Source organism: Piliocolobus tephrosceles, chromosome X, assembly GCF_002776525.5.
Source record: "Piliocolobus tephrosceles isolate RC106 chromosome X, ASM277652v3, whole genome shotgun sequence".
Classification (NCBI taxonomy): Eukaryota; Metazoa; Chordata; class Mammalia; order Primates; family Cercopithecidae; genus Piliocolobus; species Piliocolobus tephrosceles.
The window spans coordinates 67,914,867-67,936,878 of record NC_045455.1 but is presented as its reverse complement, the minus strand read 5'-3'; the positions used below and the strand labels follow the sequence as shown (position 1 = coordinate 67,936,878).

General features: G+C 38.7%; 1 protein-coding gene across 4 annotated transcripts in view; it reads left to right on the top strand.

Moving 5' to 3' along the window:
* Positions 1-22,012, top strand: part of FNDC3A (fibronectin type III domain containing 3A) — a 223,825-nt gene that overhangs the window by 179,161 nt on the left and 22,652 nt on the right. For all 4 annotated transcript variants that reach the window (XM_023187363.2, XM_023187362.2, XM_023187365.1 and 1 more), the window contains 6 exons: positions 1,846-1,905; positions 4,489-4,627; positions 7,928-7,981; positions 10,265-10,389; positions 11,209-11,383; positions 14,389-14,475. In XM_023187363.2, coding sequence (XP_023043131.1) covers positions 1,846-1,905; positions 4,489-4,627; positions 7,928-7,981; positions 10,265-10,389; positions 11,209-11,383; positions 14,389-14,475 — 640 coding nt within the window. The remainder of the gene's footprint in view (positions 1-1,845; positions 1,906-4,488; positions 4,628-7,927; positions 7,982-10,264; positions 10,390-11,208; positions 11,384-14,388; positions 14,476-22,012) is intronic.

The window sequence follows — 22,012 nt, the reverse complement described above, 5'->3', positions numbered from 1 at the left end:
ATGGTGTCTGTGATTTCCACAGTGGCTTAGGGTACAGTTGTTAGTGGAGGCTGTAGTGAAGTTTTGCTGGGGGTGGGGATGTGAGGTGAGCCTGTCCTCGGGCCTCAGTGGTGGCAGCAGCAGGCCCAAGCCTACCTGTCCTTGGGCCCCCAGGTGTTGTACATGAGTACCAGTGTTAGCAAATCCAGGCATTCTGATTCTTGGGCCTCTAGGCAGCTTGCTCAGGTGCTAGTAGTGGCAGCAGTGGGCCAGGCAGGTGGGTTCTTGGGCCTCTGGGAAGCCGATATGGCTTGGGTGATGGCATTAGGACTAACCTCTGGGTTCCAAGCAGTCCATGATGTTGGTGGTGACTGTGACAGGCTGGGCAAGCCAGTCCCCAGGTCCACAGGTGGTACATGCAGATGGATACCTGCTGCAGTGATTAAAGGCAGGTTGGGTGAGCTCAATCTCAGGCCACCAGGAGGAGTGCCCAGGTGTGGCACAGGTGATGGACTGGGCTGGGTAGTCCCCAGGCCTCCCAGTGTGCTCAAATACTGGGGGCACAGAATCAAAAAAAGACCTGTCCTCAGGCCCTCCAGTGGTGTTTGTAGGTGCTAACTGTGTTGGCAGCATAGGGATGACCACCAGGCCCAAGGAAGAATCCTCAGGTGAAGGCGGCAGTGGCTACGCTGCAGACCTGCTACTAGGGAGGGCTTTTAGTGGCAACAGCTGTATGCAGGCAGCTAGGGAATACCCACTTCACTTGTGCTTTGGCCCCAGCTGCAGCAGCCCACAGCTGCAGTTGCTGCAGACAGGAAGTTTGTTGTTAGAGTACACAAAGATGTGCAGCAGCTTCGCTGCTGGGGGCAGCAGGATCTTTGCCAATGGCTCAAGCTTTAGTCCTGAAAGCAGCAACCAGTCACAGTGGTGGCCTGTGGGTAGGGAATGTCAGTGGGACTCCAGACATGTGGAGATGTGGGGACTGTAGGGCCCGTGGGCAGGATGCAGTCTGTTGGGGGTTGTGCTCTCAATATGATACCTTGTTCTACCTGCTTAGGGTTTGGGAGGTGTATAGGACCCAGCGTGAGCTCCCTCTCTTGAGCAATGCCTTGCACGACTCCAGGCATCTGCCTGTGTTAGTTGCAGCCCACAAGGGTCTAGGGTCTTTCCCATGACTAGAATACAGGAGTCCACGATGGGAATGTGGACCCCTGGGGGTCACTTACTTACTCTTTCCCCACACTGGAGAACCTTTCTAAGTTCCCAGCTGATTGCAGCCTGGCAGGCTTACTTCCCTCTCCTTCCTTGTTTTACATGTTTCCAGTCACTCCTGCTTAATTCCAGTGTTCTCTCTTAGGTGATCTGTTCAAAGTGTAACATTTTAAATGAAGTTCCACATTATTTTCTAATAAAATAAAATAGTGATTGCTTCTCGGCCTTTTGGCTAAGATCAAGTATAAAATAAAATAGTGGCAGACTCCTTGTAAAAAATTGGCAATTTTTCTTTCAACAGTACATCTTTTATTTATCATTTTAACTATGCAAAATGGATTTTTAAATAATTGATAATAGTTTTGTTTCTTCAGTAAACTAAATATCTTCCTTGACTCCACTCCAAAAAAAAAGAGTCTGGCTCACTCAGCGGATTTGCTTAGCACTACCTTCTGTTTTAAAGTAGTATGCAGGTACACATGTAAGTTTGGTACATATCCTAGCTGCCAAATTCCATATTAGTGGAATCTGAATCCAGTTACAGTTGGTAAAGAAAGACGTAGTTTCATAAAATACTCTATAGTGTATATAATGTACATCGTTTGAAAATGCTTTATTTACCAGACATTGAAATACTACCCTTTTTTTCCCCAGAGGAGAAGAAACAAATATCACTTTAAATGATCTCAAGCCAGCCACGGATTACCATGCAAAGTAAGGAATTCCTACAGATTGCCTCTATATGATACAGCATAAGGGTTTTTTTTTTTAATAATTATTTTTTTTAAATCTTATATAATTGAAGCATTAATTTCAGATTAAAAGCAGACTTTATGGGCTGGGCACAGTGCGCCTGTAATCCCAGCAACTTTGGGTGGGCAAGACAGGAGGATTTCTTGAGACCAGGAGTTTGAGACCAGTCTGAGTGACATAGCGAGACCCCATCTCCACAAAAAAATCCAAAAAGTAGCCAAGCATCGTGATGACAATGGTTCTAAAATCCAAAACTTTGTATTAGAATGGGATGAAGTAAGTAAATTGAATCTTTTTAAAGGCATCGTGATGCCTGTGGCATCAGCTACTCAGAAGGCTGAGGTAGGAGGATTGCTTGAGCCCAGGAGGTTAAGACTGCAGTGAGCCATGATTGTGCCATTATATTCCAGCCTGGGCTACAGAGTGAGACTCCGTCTCAGAAAAAAAAAAAAAAATTTGCAGACTTCAATTTTTCTGTTGGTAAAATTATCAAAATTTTTCAACAAACAAAATTTTTCGGGGGGGCGGAGCAAGATGGCCGAATAGGAACAGCTCCAGTCTCCATCTCCCAGCGCGAGCGACACAGAAGACCGGTGATTTCTGCATTTTCAACTGAGGTACTGGGGTCATCTCACTCGGGAGTGCCGGACAATCCGTGCGGGTCAGCTGCTGCAGCCCGACCAGCGAGAGCTGAAGCAGGGCGAGGCATCGCCTCACTGGGAAGCGCGAGGGGGAAGGGAGTCCCTTTTCCTAGCCAGGGGAACTGAGACACACAACACCTGGAAAATCGGGTAACTCCCACCCCAATACTGCGCTATAACACCGGCACACCGGAGAATATATCTCACACCTGGCCGGGAGGGTCCCACGCCCACGGAGCCTCCCTCCTTGCTAACACAGCAGTCTGCGGCAATCTAACCGCAAGGCAGCAGCGAGGCTGGGGGAGGGGCGCCCGCCATTGCTGAGGCTTAAGTAGGTAAATAAAGCCGCTGGGAAGCTCGAACTGGGTGGAGCTCACAGCAGCTCAAGGAAACCTGCCTGTCTCTGTAGACTGCGCCTCTGGGGACAGGGCTCAGCTAAAGGAGCAGAAGCCTGTGCAAACGCGAACGACTCTGTCTGACGGCTTTGAAGAGAGCAGTGGATCTCCCAACACGGAGGTTGAGAGCTGAGAAGGGGCAGTCTGCCTGCTCAAGTGGGTCCCTAACCCCTGAGTAGCCTAACTGGGAGACATCCCCCACTAGGGGCAGTCTGACACCCCACACCTCACAGGGTGGAGTACACCCCTGAGAGGAAGCTTCCAAAGCAAGAATCAGACAGGTGCACTCGCTGTTCAGCAATATTCTGTCTTCTGCAACCTCTGCTGCTGATACCCAGGCAAACAGGGTCTGCAGTGGACCTCAAGCAATCTCCAACAGACCTATAGCTGAGGGTCCTGACTGTCAGAAGGAAAACTATCAAACAGGAAGGTCACCTATACCAAAACCCCATCAGTACGTCACCATCATCAAAGACCAGAGACAGATAAAACCACAAAGATGGGGAAAAAGCAGGGCAGAAAAGCTGGAAATTCAAAAAATAAGAGCGCATCTCCTCCTGCAAAGGAGCACAGCCCATTGCCAGCAACGGATCAAAGCTGGTCAGAGAATGATTTTGATGAGATGAGAGAAGAAGGCTTCAGTCCATCAAACAAAATTTTTCAACAAACAAAAATGTTACAGTGAAGGGCTAGAATTCTGGGTTTGGAATGAATCTGTAGAATGTCTGTAGCATCTAGTTTGGCACTGGAAACTTGTCCCAGCTTTTGGAATTTTTATAAAATAATTATAAATACTTCGTTTACACACATATTTTTACTACATCCTATTTTAGGGTTCGGGATACAAGACTAGAATTTCATAACGTTTAATAGGAAGAACTTAGATAATGTTTTACTCTATGCAGTTCTTCTAGTGTAATTTACTGAAATTTCATAGACTCTAGGGCTTACCCAACTGAAGCCTAATATAACACATTTAGTTAATTTTTATAAAGAGTGTATGTGGTTGGGATTATTCTGTTAAACTACTAAGTGTTCAAGTGTACTTCCTATGGATATACTCAAAGTATTGTCCAACCTAATATTTTTCAAACTGTAGATTGTAGTCACATTTAGTCATGAATTTAATTTTGTGCATTATATTCAGCATTTTTTTAAAAAAGAAATAGAATCAAATAGGACAGAAAGGATCAGTGTATTCCCCATAGTTGAGAACATTGTTTCAGGAAACTTGTTTCAGGAATTTTTTTTGCGTGTGTGTGTAAATACACATATATGTACACTCACAGTTATATCACAATTTTAAATTATTTCTTTCGGTTGCAGCAAAAAAGAAAAAAAAACTTGTCCTTTTTTTTGGAAGGGTCACCTTTTACTTCTGATAGTCATATTTTCTTGATAGAACTTTTAGTGGACACCTTCCTAATCTGCAAGTACTTAAAGGTGACACTATTGAAAATAGGATACAGTGATTCTGAAAGGTAAAACTATTTATTTTATCACCATAGAGTCCAGGCAGAATATAATTCTATAAAGGGAACTCCTTCAGAAGCTGAAATCTTTACCACCCTGAGCTGTGAACCTGATATACCTAATCCACCAAGGATAGCCAATCGGACCAAAAATTCACTCACTTTGCAATGGAAGGTAAGAATATTCTTTAGGGTGTTTCCAACTGGATGTGTGTTTCTTTGTTTCCCCTGGTAGTATTAAGTTTCAGTTGTTTCTGGAGACAAAGAGCTCTAATTTGTTCCTGCTCTTTACATATGAGACACAAATGCCTATTTAATGTATCTTAAAATAGCACTGTTACTGGTTTTTCTTACTATATGTAAATATAGTAAAAACGATTGATTTGTAATTAACAGTGCTTATTACATTGCACATGTGATGGCACTGAGATTCACAACAGTGATTCTTAACCCATTACTCCTTTTTGTAATACTTTGTCATGATGCCTTTATATTCTGAGTTGTATTGTAAAATTAGATTTATAATAACTGTACTCATAGATCAATATGCTGCCTAAAAGGAGGAATAAAGTTATTCTCAATAGAAAAGTATATATTTTAATTTATAAATATTTGGTCCCAGCTACACAAGAAGATACAATGAAGTGGACAGATACCATACATAGAATTAGTCATTCAAATACCACAGACAGCATTGTCACTGATTATGTGATTTTCTGAAATAGTGTGGACTCGGTAAATTTCTAAACAAATTAAATGCAGTCTTTCCCAGATTGCACAGTTACTGCATTTTGGGAAACTTGGTGTCTGTTAAAACCATACAAAAAATACTTTATAAAATGGAATTTGGTTCTTCAGTTCTGATAGATATTTGAAAGTCCTAGAGGAAGAGAACAATTCCTCATCATACTGATTGTCCCCCATTCTGTGGGGCTATTAGCGCCCTTGATCTTTACCCCATAACCACCAGACTCTCCCCTCCTGCTTTATTGTGATCAGGTCAGAAATAGCCCCCACAAAATTTCAAAGCATCCCCTAGAATGGGGTACCACTCCTGTTAGTATTGGTTTGCAGTGAGATGTAACTATTCCTCTTGATTTAATTATCTGTCCTTGCTTCGAAACCAAGCTCAGGGCTAGCCTTACTTTTGAAAGCTTTTAAAAATGTGAGGCTTACTACTTGTGCTGTAGCTTGTTAGTTTCTAGTTCTTCTGAGGATACTAGATACTTTTGTAGTCAAAAAGTACTATTAACACATGTAAGTAAAGCAGCTGTGTATATATACATATATTCATGTGTGATTAAAAAGTATGACTACTTTTATTTCATGTCACTTACAGTAGTATTTTATTTGTGAATATGCTCAGACCCTTTCCTTTGGTAGAGCAGTTGAGGTAGCAACCCATTGTTCTTTATAGAGGTTAAAGATTTCTGTAGGTAACTGTTCCTTTATTTCAATGATAATTAAAATACAATTTTGAAATGTCTGCCTTTAACAGTATCCTAACATCCCTATATAAGATGTAGGCAGTGGTACCTCAGATTACCCACACAGGTTTCCCAGGCTTGAACCTTTCCAGAAATGGCCCTATGTACACACACAATAATCAACATTGTTGGAAAAAGATATTGTCACTGTTGTTGGAGAATAGTATTATATACCTCAGAGTCGGGAGGATTAAAACAGGTAGCATCTAAACAGCCCAAGATAATGTCTAGAACATAATGAGCATAATAACTATTGTTATTTAATATTAAAAACGAAGAAAAGTCACTAAGAGTAGTTTAGTGACTTGAATATCTAGTCTTTTGACTGCTACCTCACCTAATCTAAAAGGATTCCTATGGGGGTTAACATGGGAGGTAGCAGTTGAGAGAGGTATCTTATTAACTGACCTTGTTTAGAATTGCCAGAGCATGGTGATAACAAAAAGCTCACTAAAGATGATCTTTTTCTGTTTATTGCCAGTTCCCCAAGGCAGACTGTTTACTTCTCAGCCCCTAGAATACTGGGTAGGAACACTGATTTTGTGGGCAGGTAGAACAAATTCAGTTCTGCTCTACTTTGAACGAGTTTGTGATCTGGGACAATTTATTTGGTTCTTTGAAGCCCTCATTTCCTCTTTTGTAAAGTTCAGGTAATAGTACTTCATAGAGTTGATCTGAGGACTAAATGAAATAAGGTAAAAAAAACACTTTACACTTTACACTCCTCTAACTTGGAGAAAAGCTAGAGGATCAGTCTCAGGTTAAGGTGGACATTTTAATAGCCTCACTTTTGAAAAAGAGAAAAATTAATCAAGTAAATGTGAGAGACCTCAGCAACTAGACTAGAGCAGTCTGGAGTCATTAACAGTTGGAAAATGTCTTTTTATACCCCTCACTTCCTGCCGAGACTTTTGATCTCTCTCTTTGGATTCTCTTCCTCTACATCATAAGAGTTGGAGTTTCCCAAAGATTCTTTCTCTGCCCCGTTCACATTATATTCATTTTTAACTGCCACTGCTTTGCCACTCAGTGAGATATTACCCTAACTTAACAAGCAAATTCCGGCTATGCTAACCAGTTTTAAATTATAATTTTAAAAAAATTAATGTTATAAGATCTGTATTAGTGTTTAACAAATAATTTAGACCTCTATGTTCCTCTGTATTAAAAAGTTAATGATCCTTGATTGCCATTTACATAGTTAGCAATATTATGTAAAAACTGGATAGAGTTAATAAAACATCATTTCAAAAATTAAAATGGTAGAATTTTGACCAGAGTCTTAAAGTCAATTGTCTGCAAATATATGGAGTTATAATAAGAATAGGGGTGATCATTTGTTCTGCAAAGAGGAAATGGGCTGAAATTGTAGAAAGAAAATTCAGATGGAAGTAAGGTTGAAATTCATGATTTTGAGAGTGATTAAATACTGAAATAAAATGCCAAGGGAACTGCATTCTTTTACACCTAAAATATTAACAGATTGCTAAGTCAGCAGTCTCAGGTAACCAGCACAGTCAGTCTAGAAACGAGAACCGAGACACTGCCCTCCCAAAGCTTCTTTCAGCACCCTGGTTCTTCACTCTTTGGTATTTTATACAATATTCCATTTATTTTGTAAGGTGAGTTTTAATACAAATGACAGGATCAGTCCTACAAACTTAAAGCTGATAAAACTCTGTAAGAAAAGCAAAATGGTTTTTTTAACGACTTTTTCAATTTATTAATAGTTCTTGCTAAAAGAGATTGTTCAGTGTTCAGGAAGACTTGAGTAGCTTCTTGCTTTCTTTCCTTATATTTCTTTCCTTAAATTTGAAAGGATTATAGGGTATACAATACATATATTTTTGTATTTTCATGAACATTTTCCCAGGACTAAGTCACAGAGAACATCTGCCACATAAGCTAGATCCTTATATTAGATCATCACAGTATCATTTATGAATGTACTAATTTGTTTTCATTTTGTTTTTTGATGTTGGTTTTAGGCACCTAGTGACAATGGTTCTAAAATCCAAAACTTTGTATTAGAATGGGATGAAGTAAGTAAATTGAATCTTTTTAAATGGTTAACATTATGTGCGTATCTTCAGGCAGAAATAACTTTTTCGTTTGTTTTAATCATCAAGTATATTCTTCTGTCAAAAAAAGTATGAATGATTTTGTGTGGTGCATGAGTGGATTGATGGTGTTTTTAGAAAACATTCCTGACTTCCCTATTTTCAACTAAATCACCATCAAAACTATTATTTAGGTAACTACCTTGATAAAGGAACTTTTTTTTCACATCAGCCTTAGAGGCAAGTGTATTCCTTTTCCTATGGCTGCTATAACAAATTACCCCAAACCTGATATTAAAACAGTACATTATTCTCTTACTGTTCTGGAGGCCAGAAATCCAAAATGAGTTTCTCTGGGACAAAATCAAGGTGTCAGCATGGCCAGGCCCTCTCCAGCAACTTTAGAGGAGAATCTGTTTCCTTGCCTTGACAAGCTTCTGTAGGCTGTCATTACTTGGTTCATGGCCACATCATATTGCCTTTTCTCCCCTTGTTTCCATCATCACATCACCTTCTTCCTCCTCTGTCTTCAAACCTCTAACACTTAAGATTCCATGTAGGGTCTATTCAGATAATCCAGGATGAGCTCCCATCTCGAGATTTTTAGTCACACTGTACGGTTCCTCCTACCATATAAGGTCATTTTCACAGGTTCAGGGGACTGGGACCTGGATATTCATGGTGGCCATTACTCAGCCAACCACAGCAAGCATACTGGACTTCGTTGTTTAGTACAGGGGCGTCCAATCTTTTGGCTTCCTTGGGCCACACAAAATACTAGATTTGTTCAAAGGTAGTTGCTGTTTTTGCCATTAAAAGTAATGGCAAAAACAGCAGTACTTTTGCACCAACCTACGTTAACACTAACAATAATAGCTAATGAGCTTTTGAAAAATCACAAAAATATCTCATAATATTTTCAGGAAGTTAACGAATTTGTGTTGGGCCACATTTAAAGCTGTTCTGGGCCGCGTGTGGCCCTTGGGCCGCAGGTTGGACAAGCCTGGTTTAGTACATTTTTTTTTATTATCAGTTACTATGTTCTCTCTTGCCCTGTGGCTTGTACCAAGCTAAGAAGAGGGGCCAGAGGGAGTGGAAGAAATTCCATTGATAAGTTGGGAATCTGGCAGTATATTAAAAGAACAATAAAGCACAACCAAGTAGATTTTATTCCAGAAATTCTAAGATAATTTAGAATTAGAAAACCGAAGAAAACTATATTGATAAATTAAGGAAGAGTATTTGATTACCATTCATCTGAGTTAAAACTCAAAGCAGATTAGGAATAGAAAGGTAATTTCTTATTTGATAGTTATTTTTGTACCATCACTAAACAAATAAAGGCATTTTTATGCAACGCTGAAAAAAGTCAAGATTGCCAATTATCCCTACCTTTATTTAACATTTTTTCAGAAGTTATTCTTAAGGCAGTATGACTTGAAACCAAAGCAAAAAGTACAGTCATGGGTCTGGCTTGGGGGCAAAACTGTCATTATTTAGAGATGATACGATTTTCTACTTAGAAACTCAGTTGAATCCACTAAACAAGCATTCAGTAAAGCAGTCAAGGACAGTCTACAGGTTTTCTTTGAAGCCGAAGTCACCCTAACTACCCTTTCATCTCTAGCAACACAATAAAGAAAAATGGGTGGTGAATGTGAAACTTACCCATTTTATTTAGCACTCTAAATTTCTAAAACTCTTTAGTTGTCCTAACTTTTCTCTCTCCCTCTTATTGCCTGTAATTGGGCTGTGCTCTCTGCTAGAACTTTTTCAGTGTTAGTCTAAGCAGTAGAAGCGCCAAAAGTTTTATTTTAAAGAAGTTTATGAGCTATCTAGTTGGAAGTTTGGGCATGGGTAAGGACCTTTTCTTAAAACTGTTCACTTAGAGCTTTCCATAGGTTGAAAAAAACTGCCAGTTGACCCTGTCAAAGATCGTCACCCCATTTCTGCCACTGGTAGTCTTCCATGGAGATTGTAGGGGCCATACCTGCAGAGTTTTCTTTATTAAAACCAGAGATTTGACATTGGCTAAAAGATAGTGCTTAATTCAGGAAGCTATACAAAGATACCTGCTTTCTGGTGTTTTAATTCTGTGTTTGATGATCTATATTATATAAAAGCTGTGCTGTATCTCAGCCTTCTCTTGAGATCCATGGCTTTTAGTATACACTTGCTAATATGTAACTGTCAAGAAGGAATTGATGTGGATTTATCTTTTTGCAGTAATGTACATGATATATAATAAACAGCCATTTCTTGTAGGGAAAAGGAAATGGAGAATTTTGTCAGTGTTATATGGGCTCACAGAAACAATTTAAAATTACTAAACTGTCACCAGCAATGGGCTGTAAATTCAGACTATCGGCTAGAAATGACTATGGTACAAGGTAAGGTGTATTTTATAAAAGAATGTAAATATTTTTAGATTATCAAGTCAACTTCACTTGTATAATTATTTACTGTCCAAATTATTCATTAAAAATTCTGTTTAGTTTATCTCTATGTTGATATGGTTAAGATGTGTTCACCAGTCTAGCAAAAGCTGTGAGAGAGTTATCTTAGTTACATAGGAACCACAGGAAAGATTAAACTTACAACTTTCCAAGATTTTCCGATATAAATTAGATTTTTATATGTGACCAAGAGATTTTTCTTTGGCTCCTCAGCATATGTAATTTCAGTATTTTGTTTAAAGTCAGGTGAGTTGTAAGAACATCTAAAATACCCAATTTAAATAGAAAGGCCAAGTATCTTAAATTATCCAAGTCATTAAAATTATTTTTGATCTAGAGATAGCGCTGCTCACCTTAGGGGCAGATGCATTTAATTACACAACTGAGAACTTACATTTTCTATTTTATATAAATGGCATTGTATGAAAGTGTGTTTAAAAGTTACAGCATTTACACCAGTACATGAGTGTTATTGTTTCCATAAGATAATATATATAGTTTTTCATTGACTGGACAAATTATGATATAAAGGCTTACAAATCTGAACAAAACTGCATTTTTAATAGAACACTAATTGACTGTTTGGTGTCTGACCTGGTTATCATAAAGAGATCAAACCCAAGATATTATTATTTGTATTATAATTCATTATCAAAAATTGTCATTTTCAAAAAAAATTACATCTGTTACAAACTTGTTCTTTCACTGTAAAAATAACTTTTTCACACCTTTTAAAACCATTTGTTTCAACAGTGGTTTTAGTGAAGAAGTCTTATATTACACTTCAGGCTGTGCTCCTTCTATGCCAGCAAGTCCTGTATTAACCAAGGCTGGAATTACTTGGTTATCCTTACAATGGAGTAAGCCTTCAGGAACACCATCAGATGAAGGAATTTCTTACATTTTAGAGATGGAGGAAGAAACTTCAGTAAGTGCAAATATGGATTTTAAATAGTGTATTTAAAACATTTTCAGCTTAAGGAGATTTTGGGCCGAGACGATGGGGTTTTCTAAATATACAATCATATCATCTGCAAACAGAGACAATTTGACTTCCTCTCTTCCTATTTGAATACACTTTATTCTTTCTGTTGCCTGATTGCCCTGACCAGAACTTCGAATACCATGTTGAATAGGAGAAGAGGGCATTCTTGTCTTGTGCTGGTTTTCAAAGAGAATGCTTCAAGCTTTTGCCCATTCAGTATATTGGCTGTGGGTTTGTCGTAAATAGCTCTTATTATTTTGAGCTACGTTCCATCAATACCTAGTTTATTGAGAGTTTCTGGCATGAAGGGGTATTGAATTTTATCAAAGGCCTTTTCCGCGTCTATTGAGATAATCATGTGGTTTTTGTCATCGGTTCTGTTTATGTAATGGATTACATTTATTGATTTGCATATGCTGAACCAGCCTTGCATTCCTAGGGATGAAGCCAACTTGATCATGGTGGATAAGCTTTTTGATGTGCTGCTGGATTCGATTTGCCAGTTATTTTATTGAGGATTTTCGCATTGATGTTCATCAGGCATCTCAGCCTGAAATTTTCATTTTTTGTTGTGACTGCCAGGTTTTGGTATCAGGATGATGCTGGCCTCATAAAATGAGTTAGGGAGGAGTCCGTCTTTTTATATTGTTTGGAATAGTTTCAGAAGGAATGGTACTGGCACCTCTTTGTACCTCTGGTAGAATTTAGCTGTGAAACCATCTGGTCCTGGACTTTTTTTGGTTGGTAGGCTATGCTGGAAACCATCATTCTCAGCAAACTAACACAGGAACAGAAAACCAAACACTGCATGTTCTCACTCATAAGTGGGAATTGAACAATGAGAACACATGGACACAGGGAGGGGAACATCACACAGCGGGGCCTGTTGGGGGGTAGGGGAGTAGGGGAGGGATAGCATTAGGAGAAATACCTAATGTAAATGATGGGTTGATGAGTGCAGCACACCACCATGATACATGTGTACCTATGTAACAAACCTGCATGTTCTGCACATGTATCCCAGAACTTAAAGTATAATTTTTTTAAAAATCAGAAAAAAAAACATTTTAGTGTGGCATTAATCCTAATACAATAAATATTGCCACAGTAATTAGCTCATTTCCCAGTCTTTTGAAGCCTTGACTTGTTACTGTTTGGAATAGGTTAGGCATGATGAAGAACTCAGTCTTTTTTTTTCTTTTGCGACAAGGTCTTGCTCTGTAGCGCAGGCTGGAGTGCAGTGGCACAATCTTGGTTCACTTCAACCTTGAACTCCTGGGTTCAGGCAATCCTTTCGCCTCAGCCTTTCAAGTAGATGGGACTACAGGCACATGCCACCATGTGCCTGTATTTTAATTTTAAAATAAAAAAATTTTATTTTTTGTAGAGACAGAGTTTCGCTATGTTGCCTAGGCTGGTCTCGCACTCCTAGGCTCAAGTGGTCCTCCCACCTCGTCCTCCCAAAGTGCTGGGATTACAGACTTGAGCCACTATGCGCAGCCTGAAAACTCTGTATTTTCTTTTGATGTGAAAGAGGTTTTGTTTTGTTTGTGTGTGTATATATATGTCTGTCTGTGCTTTGGAACCACATAGGCTACACTTTAACTGTATCTGTTTAGGGGAATTATGGGGAGGGGAAGATCACAGCCTTCTTGACTAAGCAGCTCTAAAAGATGAAGAAATATGTGTCTGCCTTTCTCTAAATGTATTTATACACTGCTTCCCAAAGTGTCACAGAAGATTTTTAAAGTTTCCTGTGAAACTGTGGTGCAGCCTGAATCTAGTTACCCATCACATCCTGTTACCTAGAGCCTAGCTGACCAGAAGTTAGGGTGTATTCTATTATTAGATCTATATATAGTTCATAGATTTTCAGAGCTACTTTGAAGGAATATAGGTCAAAAATAGCACTAGTCCACCCCTAAGTATATACCCAAAAGAATTGAAAACACGTGTTCATACAAAAAACTAGTACACAAATGTTCATAGCAGCATTATTCATAATAGTCAAAAAGTGGAAACAACCCAAATATCCATCAACAGATAGATGAATAAACAAAATGTGGTGTATCCATACAATGGAATATTTTTCAGCCATAAAAACAGTACCGGTATATGCCACAACATGAATCAACCTTGAAAACATTATGCTAAATAAAAGAGCCCAGTTACAAAAGACTACATATTATATGATTCCATTTATATGGATATAGACAAATCCATAGAAACAGGAAGTATATTAGTAGATAGGAGGAGGAGGGAAGTGACTGCTACCCAAAAAAGGACAGGCTTTTTCTGAAATTAGAAATTAGGTGAGGGCTGCACAATTTTGTGAATACACTATAAGCCATTAGATTTTATACTTTGAAATGGTGAATTTTACAGCATATGAATTATATCTCAATTTTTTTTAATTCAAGAAATGATAACGTTTGGAAAGTTTGTAAAGCGTTGTCACTGGTGCTGGACCATAGCAATCCCAAATCTAAGTGACACCCTCACCTGCCAGCGCAGCTAACCCTTTAATTATTTACTTAAACAACTATGTGTTAAGGGCAAGTTAAATATGTTAACTACTTACAGTTCTGTTCAGCTCTTGCACGATGTCTCTGGGAAATCTCTGTTCTTGGGATAGCTTACTGATGGTGAAGTTACCATTGGCTCCAACGCTAACCTCTCTTCCCTCAACACAAAGATCGTCTTCTCTTGGCCTACTATATTTACTGAGACTAAGTGGTCTGCTTCATCTTCCACCAAATGTTCAATAAGCATTTCCGGGTCTACCCACTGAAGACAGAAGCATCAAGGTGAGGATTCCACTCAACAGAGCTTTAGTCATATTGCACATAGTAGAAGATGAAGAGAAACCTGGGTCTTTTTACATATTCATTATTGCCCATATTTCTATTGTTAAGACATCGAATGAAGACTTTGTTTTCCTTTTCCAGGGATATGGTTTTAAGCCTAAATATGACGGAGAAGATCTTGCTTACACAGTGAAAAATCTCAGACGTAGTACTAAGTATAAATTTAAGGTAAGCTTTGAAAACCCTTAAAAGATTTGTTCCTTGTTCCTATTTTTACTGGCACATTGGGGTTCTTTGTTTTCTGTTTGTTGTTTGTTTGTTTTTTGAGACAGGCTCTTAACTCTGTCACCCAGGCTGCTGCAGTGGCACAGTCATGGCTCGCTGTAGCCACAACCTCCGGGGCTCAAGTCATCCTCCCACCTCAGCTTCCCAAGGAGCTGAGACCACAGGTGCATGCCACCACACTTGGCTAACTTATTTTGTAGACAAGATTTCACCATGTTATCCAGGCTGGTCTCAAACTCCTGGGTTCAAGTGATTTTCCTGCCTCGGCCTCCCAGAGTTCAGGGATTACAGACACGAGCCACTGCACCCGGCCTCTATTCTTACTGTTTTAAATCCAAGTATATACTTCACTCCTTTGGTTTTAGATCTTATATAATGTTGACCTTTTCTAGTGAGCTTTTTTGTTTTACTTTATTATATAGTGGTGCTTCTCAAACTTTATATATTTAAAACAAAAACCAAATTTTATGACTCTTATTTGTGTAATGTGACCAAACATCTTTTAAAATATGAATGTTAGAACGTACTAAGTGTATGCTTTGTTGGCAAGGATATCACAGAAAATAACGCTACATTTTTCTCAATGTATCATATCAAGTGGCGTATCATTTCAATTTGTCTTATTACTGGTAGTCACTTGATAAAGCCTGTATCTACCATATTCTTCTCATATTTATAATAACCATAAAGTTATTCTTTTTTGTTTGTAATTAATAAGTATTTTGTAAATACTATGTACCCTGTGAGCATCTTGTTCCTTATTAAACGTTCATCCATCGTTTTAACACCCATTGGTGATTCTTGCCTAAATCAATTATAACCATGATTGATGGTGCCAAGTGGTGATTTTTAAAATTTTATCATTTTTTCTACATTAATTAGTTGGCATTATACTGTAAGGAAAGAAAGACTTTCTCTTCTCCCCATTTATATCAGTAGGTACTCATGGAAGTCTGTTCAATGGGTTATATTTTGTTGCTTTGATTATTGTGAGGCTCAAATTGTCCCAGATTTGGAATCCCCTACAAGCTGGCTGCAGAATCCTTTTGACATGTCTCTCATTCTTTGAGCCCTTCCTTTCTGACACAAGATATTCTAGTCCCATCTTAAAGTTTACCTTCTTCAACTCTGGAATTGGCCATTTCTCAAAGCACCAGGATCCTTTTAGTGGACAGTGATATTTAGGAATCAAGATCTAGATACTAAGTATACTTAATTGCCATAGAGGTTTTACTGTTCCTGGGTACCCTCCCAATGGACAGAGCTAGGAACTATATGTGTGTATATGTTTAGTTTATATACAAATATTTATACACATGTATATACATAAATATACAGTTACAACACAGATACATGTCTGTGTTTCTTATCTCTGTATTTTTAAAAATCATGAGTTCACGCCAGATACCCTCAATTCTAATCCAGTGCCACAGGTTAATTTTAGTTTTCCCCTGTCTTTATTTCTAACTTCCTTCATCATCAGTGAGAAACTTTGATCCAGTTCAGTATATTTACTTACTGGATCAAACCCCTCCCTGTCCCCCTATTCTCTTCCCTAAAGTCCTATTCAGGATCAATGAATAGGAGTTCCTACTGGGTACATGCTGCTGCCTCCACCCAACACATCCCTGTCCCCAGCACAAAGGCTTGCCTTAACTCCGCCCACCTATTGGCCTTTGGACTAAATTATTCCAGGAGGAGGGTGGGGAGACTACATGTCATTCTTGCTCACTTGAGGCAAGCTTTGAAGATTGTTCTAGTGTGAAGACTCCTGAAATTCTTATTTTTCCTAGTATAGTATTATTCTAGAATATATTTTTGCTTTTTGTCTTGGTCAGTATATACATTGCTATTTCTTGGCCGACCGTGCTTGAATTAGTTAATATACCAGTTAATATAAGCCAGACTGTATTTGCACAGAAGTTTTCCCAAGAATATAACAGGATGCTCATTAGTTGATAAATTCAACATTTAAATTTTCCTACCAGTGCTTATTTAATCAAACCATTTCAAATAAATGATAAAAAGCTGCTGTAAATTGTGTTCACTATTAAAAAGCAAAGATAAATTTTATTACTTCTTAAGAACCTTAAGTCTTTAGCAATGGGAAATTTGATTATTTAGTACATAATAATTGTTATGCTTTATTTTATGCTATTAGCTTCATTTTAAAAATGTATCATAATGCTAGGTTAATTTAATTTCTAAATATGGTTTTCATATTTACAAGATTTATAAAATACCTGAGAAATAGGCACATCCATTCCAGTTTTGTGATGATATTGGGTTGTATTTTTGCTTCATTAATGAAGCATTCCAACAGGTCTTCTAAAGAGGAAGTTGTCTTTGTAATTTGTTAAGTTTATGAAAATCCTAAAATTCTACTACCTTGTAACACCATAGTATTACAGGGACTGAAATGCATACAAATACACATATGTGTCAAATTCCTTAGTGTTCTACTATAAGCCAATCAAATTTCTATTTAGGCCAGGCATGGTGGCTCACGCCTGTAATCCCAACTACTTGGGAATCTGAGGCACAAGAACTGCTTGAACCTGGGAGGCAAAGTTTGCAGTCAGCCAAGATTATGCCACTGCACTCCAGACTGGGTGATACATAGCAAGACTCTGTCTCAAAAAAAAAAAAAAAATTTTTTTTTTTCTATGTAAAAGCTGCCAGGCATGGTAGCTCACACTTGTAATAATCCCAACACTTTTGGAGGCTGAGAAGGGAGGATCAATTGAGCCCAGGATTTCAAGGCTGTATTGAGCTATGATCGTGTCACTGCACTCCAGCCTAGGCAGCAGAGCAAGACCTCATCTCTTAATAATATTAACTAATTAATTAAACTGTGTTTCACTATGGTAGTCACTGTCAAATTTCAGGGGAGGGAGAAGTATACAGTCAGAATCTCCAAGGAGACAGTAGGCTGTTGCACAAAATTCTCCCAGATAATGAGGTTGGAGATGGGAAAACAGTATTTCTGAAAGCCACCTCTTTACACAGCACTGGATAAAAGGAAGAGGGCTATATTCTGGCTTATTAAGATGTAGAGCAATAGTTATCAAAGTGGTCAGCAGGCCATTTTATCAGTATTGCGTGAGAACTTGTTAGAAATGTAAATTCTCTGGCCCCTCCCCTCTCCACCTCCATCTACTAAATCAGAAATTTGGGGGGCAGAGGCCTAGCAATCTGTTGTGGTATACTTCCAAGTAATTCTGATCCTTGCCAAAATTTGGAAACAACTGATCTAGAGGAGGAAAAAAAAAAACCAGGAAGTAGAAAATGATGCTTGTATGAAGTTCTAGGAGCTCAGACACTTATTTTAAATCTGCCACGTGTGGGGAACCCAGCTTAAGGGCATTTTGAATCGTTAAATCCTATTGTTGTGTCTCTGTCTTCCTTTTCTAGCTAGATATTGTGGACTCTTTCAAACAGTTGTATCAAAATAAAATCTTAATATTTTAGAGAGATCTTAGAACACTGAAGAGAGATCTTAGAAAACTTTGAGAAAAACTATAAAAAATTAAAATATTTTAAAAATATTTAAAATACAATCCAGGAAGTAATGACTAAGTAGCATGTTATTATTCTGAAGAAACAATAAGAATATGATTAATGTAAAATGAACTACTAATATGACCAAGTTTACCAAATACTAGAGCTCCATGTTCCACACTGAGGACAATTCTGGGATAATCAAAATACTGAAACAAGATTTGAACAGTGAAAAAATGTAAATGATAAAGAAAAATGAAAATAAAATTTTATTTATTTATTTATTTGTTTATTTTGAAACGGGGGCTCACACCATCACCCAGGCTGGAGTGCATTGGCACATAGTTCACTGCAGCCTCAAACTCCTGAGCTCAAGGGATCCTCCCACCTTTGCCTCCTGAGTAAGATGGGACCACAGGCATGAGCCACCACACCTGGCTAGAGAGAGAGAGAGTGTGTGTGCGTGCGTTTGTGTGTGTGTGTGTGTGTGTGTGTGTGTGTGTGTGTGTGTAGATAATCTTGTATGTTGCCCAGGATGGTGTTGAACTCCTGGACTCAATCAGTCCTCCCACCTCTGCCTCCCAAAGCACTAGGATTACAGGCATGAGCGACCACGCCCAGCCAAAAATAAAATTTTAAAGCACAACAAAGCAGTCAGAATTCTTTAAAATTATTTAAAATTAAGAGTTATAAGCAATTCTAATTTCATCGAATGGTTCACTGAAGGCTGGGCTAAGACCTGGTGTCTAAAATTTTTTTTTAAACGATCAAAGGCCTCATAGCTGAGTGGCCAGTCCTAGAACCCTAGGCCACTAGAAAACTGATGCCTTGTTTCCTGAATTTCCTGTGAAAGTTTTTCAAGTAGCAAGCCTTCTGGGATTTTTTGTTTTCTTTTTTTATTTCCATTCCCCACTTTGGATGTAGCAAAGCTTCTAAAGGTCAAGGTCTGGGCATCTTGAGCTAAGAACCTTTAGATACTTTCACTTTTAGCTTATTCCTTTTTGTTTGAGGTCTTTTTATAGGTAAAGAGAAATCAAAACAGCTTGTATCTGACTCCATTAACTACTTTTATGTTCCATCCTTGAAATTCACTTATGTCAGCATCTATTACAGTATATAGTATGTAGTCATGTTTTCTTCCTCTCATCTTGTCTGGTGTCATTTTATGATCTATCTTTTCTGCCCTAAGTGTGCCCTAGCTAAGTCCTTAGGTCTTCTTGGTGTATCCCTCTCTTGCTTGGATATACCATCTTCTTGCCTTATATCATCCGCCATTTCTGTCTTGAAGAATACTAAGTCTCCAAACATGTTCTGTATATAACTGCTTTCAGGCTCTTTTCTTACCTTCCAATCCAGGTTCTCTTCTATACCTAGATTAATCTTTCTGAAAAACAGCTTTCCCTCTAAGAAACAATTTCCTTAGTTTGATATAAGGTTCTTTATATTTCCATTCAGTTTTTAAAATTTACTACCTTCCAGTCCATACTTGAACCACCTACCTCACCAGATTAACTACTGATCTCTCCCTGAGCAGAGCTGTTTACTATTCACTTGTGCTCTTACGTGCAGGGCTTTCTGTTTTTTTCTCTTACCCAAGCTTCCCCTTTGATTGCTATTGCTCAGGAAGACTCCATAACACTTCCATTTCCCTTTTCAAAGCCTTCCTGAACCATTTTAGGCCTTAGTAATCTTTCTTCTCCTGCCCAATTCTTTTGATACACATATTGCTTATCTTCCACATGAAGATTCTAAACTCCTCGAAGATAAGATCTGATCACACAGGGTTCCTAGCACAGTGCTCCTTATATGATAGGCACTAAATGAAAATTTTGATTAAAATTTGGGTGGAGGGAGATTATCTTGTTGACTTTATACCTTTAATTACCCTTATGACTAGAAGGTGCTTTACAGTAAAAAGAGACAATGTTGAAATATAGAGCCTTAAAAACATAAATGAATCTTTATAGTTTTTAGGAAGACTGTTCTTCTGGTTAAAAGGTTTAAGTAGATTCTGTGCACAATATTGAGAAGTGTTTCAAACCCATTTGTAGTCTCATTTGTAAAGAAGTAGAGTGAGAAAACATCCTGAAAATCCATGTGACTGTGAGAGGACTGAGGAAGCCTGAGCAAAATTGAACAATTGGACTAAACTTTACTGAGTTCTGATGGGCTCTATGAATTATTTGGGGTCATAGATTTATTCATATCCTTGATGGTGTTATATAGCATCATAGTCCCCATCTATGAGTCATTCATTCAACCAGTAGTTGAGCATCTACTCTCTGCTAAGCACTGTTCTAAACACTAATACTACAACAGATATTCTGATGAGGGGAATGGACAATAAATAAGCAAACAAATAGATTGTGTTAAGTGCAATGCAGGTTAATTAAAATAGAATGGGGTAAGAGAGAATGGGTAGTTAAGGAAGTCTTCTTGGAAATGGCATTTAAACAGATCTGAGTAACAAGGAAGTAGCATGTCAAAATCAGAAGAACATTCTACTAGCACAAAGACCCTGCAGTGGAGTTTCAAGAAATAGTTAAGGATGAAATCACACAGGGCCTTGTAGGCATGGTATGGAATTTAGATTTTATTTTGAGTAAGATGGCTCTACTAAAAAATACAAAAAACTAGCCGGGCGAGGTGGCGGGCGCCTCTAGTCCCAGCTACTCGGGAGGCTGAGGCAGGAGAATGGGGCAAACTCAGGAGGCGGAGCTTGCAGTGAGCTGAGATCCGGCCACTGCACTCCAGCCTGGGTGACAGAGCGAGACTCCATCTCAAAAAAAAAAAAAGAAAAGGAAAGCCATTAGAGGGTTCTGAGCTGAGCAGTGATAAAGTCTCTCTGGCTGCGGTGTAGAAAGTAGGTGGGAGTCAAGGGCAGGAATGTACACTGGGAAACTAGGTAGCGGTATAATTACAGTCACTCAGGAAAGATAGGAGAAAGGAGGCTTTCATTAACGTGGTCGTAATTGTAAAGAATAGTGAAGTGGAGGTATATAGTGAGAGATTTGATGCGGTTTAGAGAAGAATCAAGGATGTCTCCTTTCTGTAAGGTCAGCCAAGAGAAAGAATAGACCCAAAGTCAGGTGAGTAAGTGTATTGAACCTGCCGGCTGCTCCACTGCAGAGAGAGAGGAGGAAGCCCTGAGCTTACAAAATGAGGGGTTTATATTGGGGAGAGAGACCCTGGGGTCGTTTGTTGGTTAACTTTGCCATATATCACTTGTGACGTTTGTGGTAGCAGCTAAATGAAGGAACTTACAGGTGGGTATAGGTAAAGTTTGTGCTTCCCACGACCTCCCCTTGTGTAGTCCCAATGGCCTGTAATTGGGATTTGCTTATCACAGCAAGGCCTGATAGGTGAAGTCTGCTGGCTTCACTGTGGCGCCTAGATAAGGGCTTAGAAATGTAAAGGGGCTCAGAGGGAAAGGTGGGCCGCACAGAGAAGAGTTGCAGAGCATAAGGGGGAGGGGTGGGCAGCATGGAGAGGTTTGTGGGGAGTGGCAGCAGTACAAAGTAGCACAAAGCTTTTTTGGGGCAGTTTGTCTCTAACACTTTTGACTTGAGCAACTAGGTAGACGGGTAGAGCTTTTTACTGTGGGGAGAGAAAAAGAGGGACAGGTTTAGAGAAGAAAAAATCATGGTTTGGTATTGGACTTGAGGATCTTTAAGTTCAATAGAGGAGAAAATGTAACAATACAGGTATAGTTAAATGTCTATAATAGAATAATACCTAGATTGGAATTATATTTCTCTATTGCTTTATAAAAAATTATCCCAAAATTTAGCATCTTGAAAAAACAAACTTACAGTTTCTGGGGGTCAGGAATTGAGAACCAGCTTAACTGGTCTCTATGAGGTTGTAATCAAGATGTCACCTGGGATTGCAGTCATCTCAGGGCTCTCCTGGGACTGGAGTCTGCTTTCAAGTTCACTCACATGGTTGTCTCCAGGAATCCTCAGTTCCTCACCACATG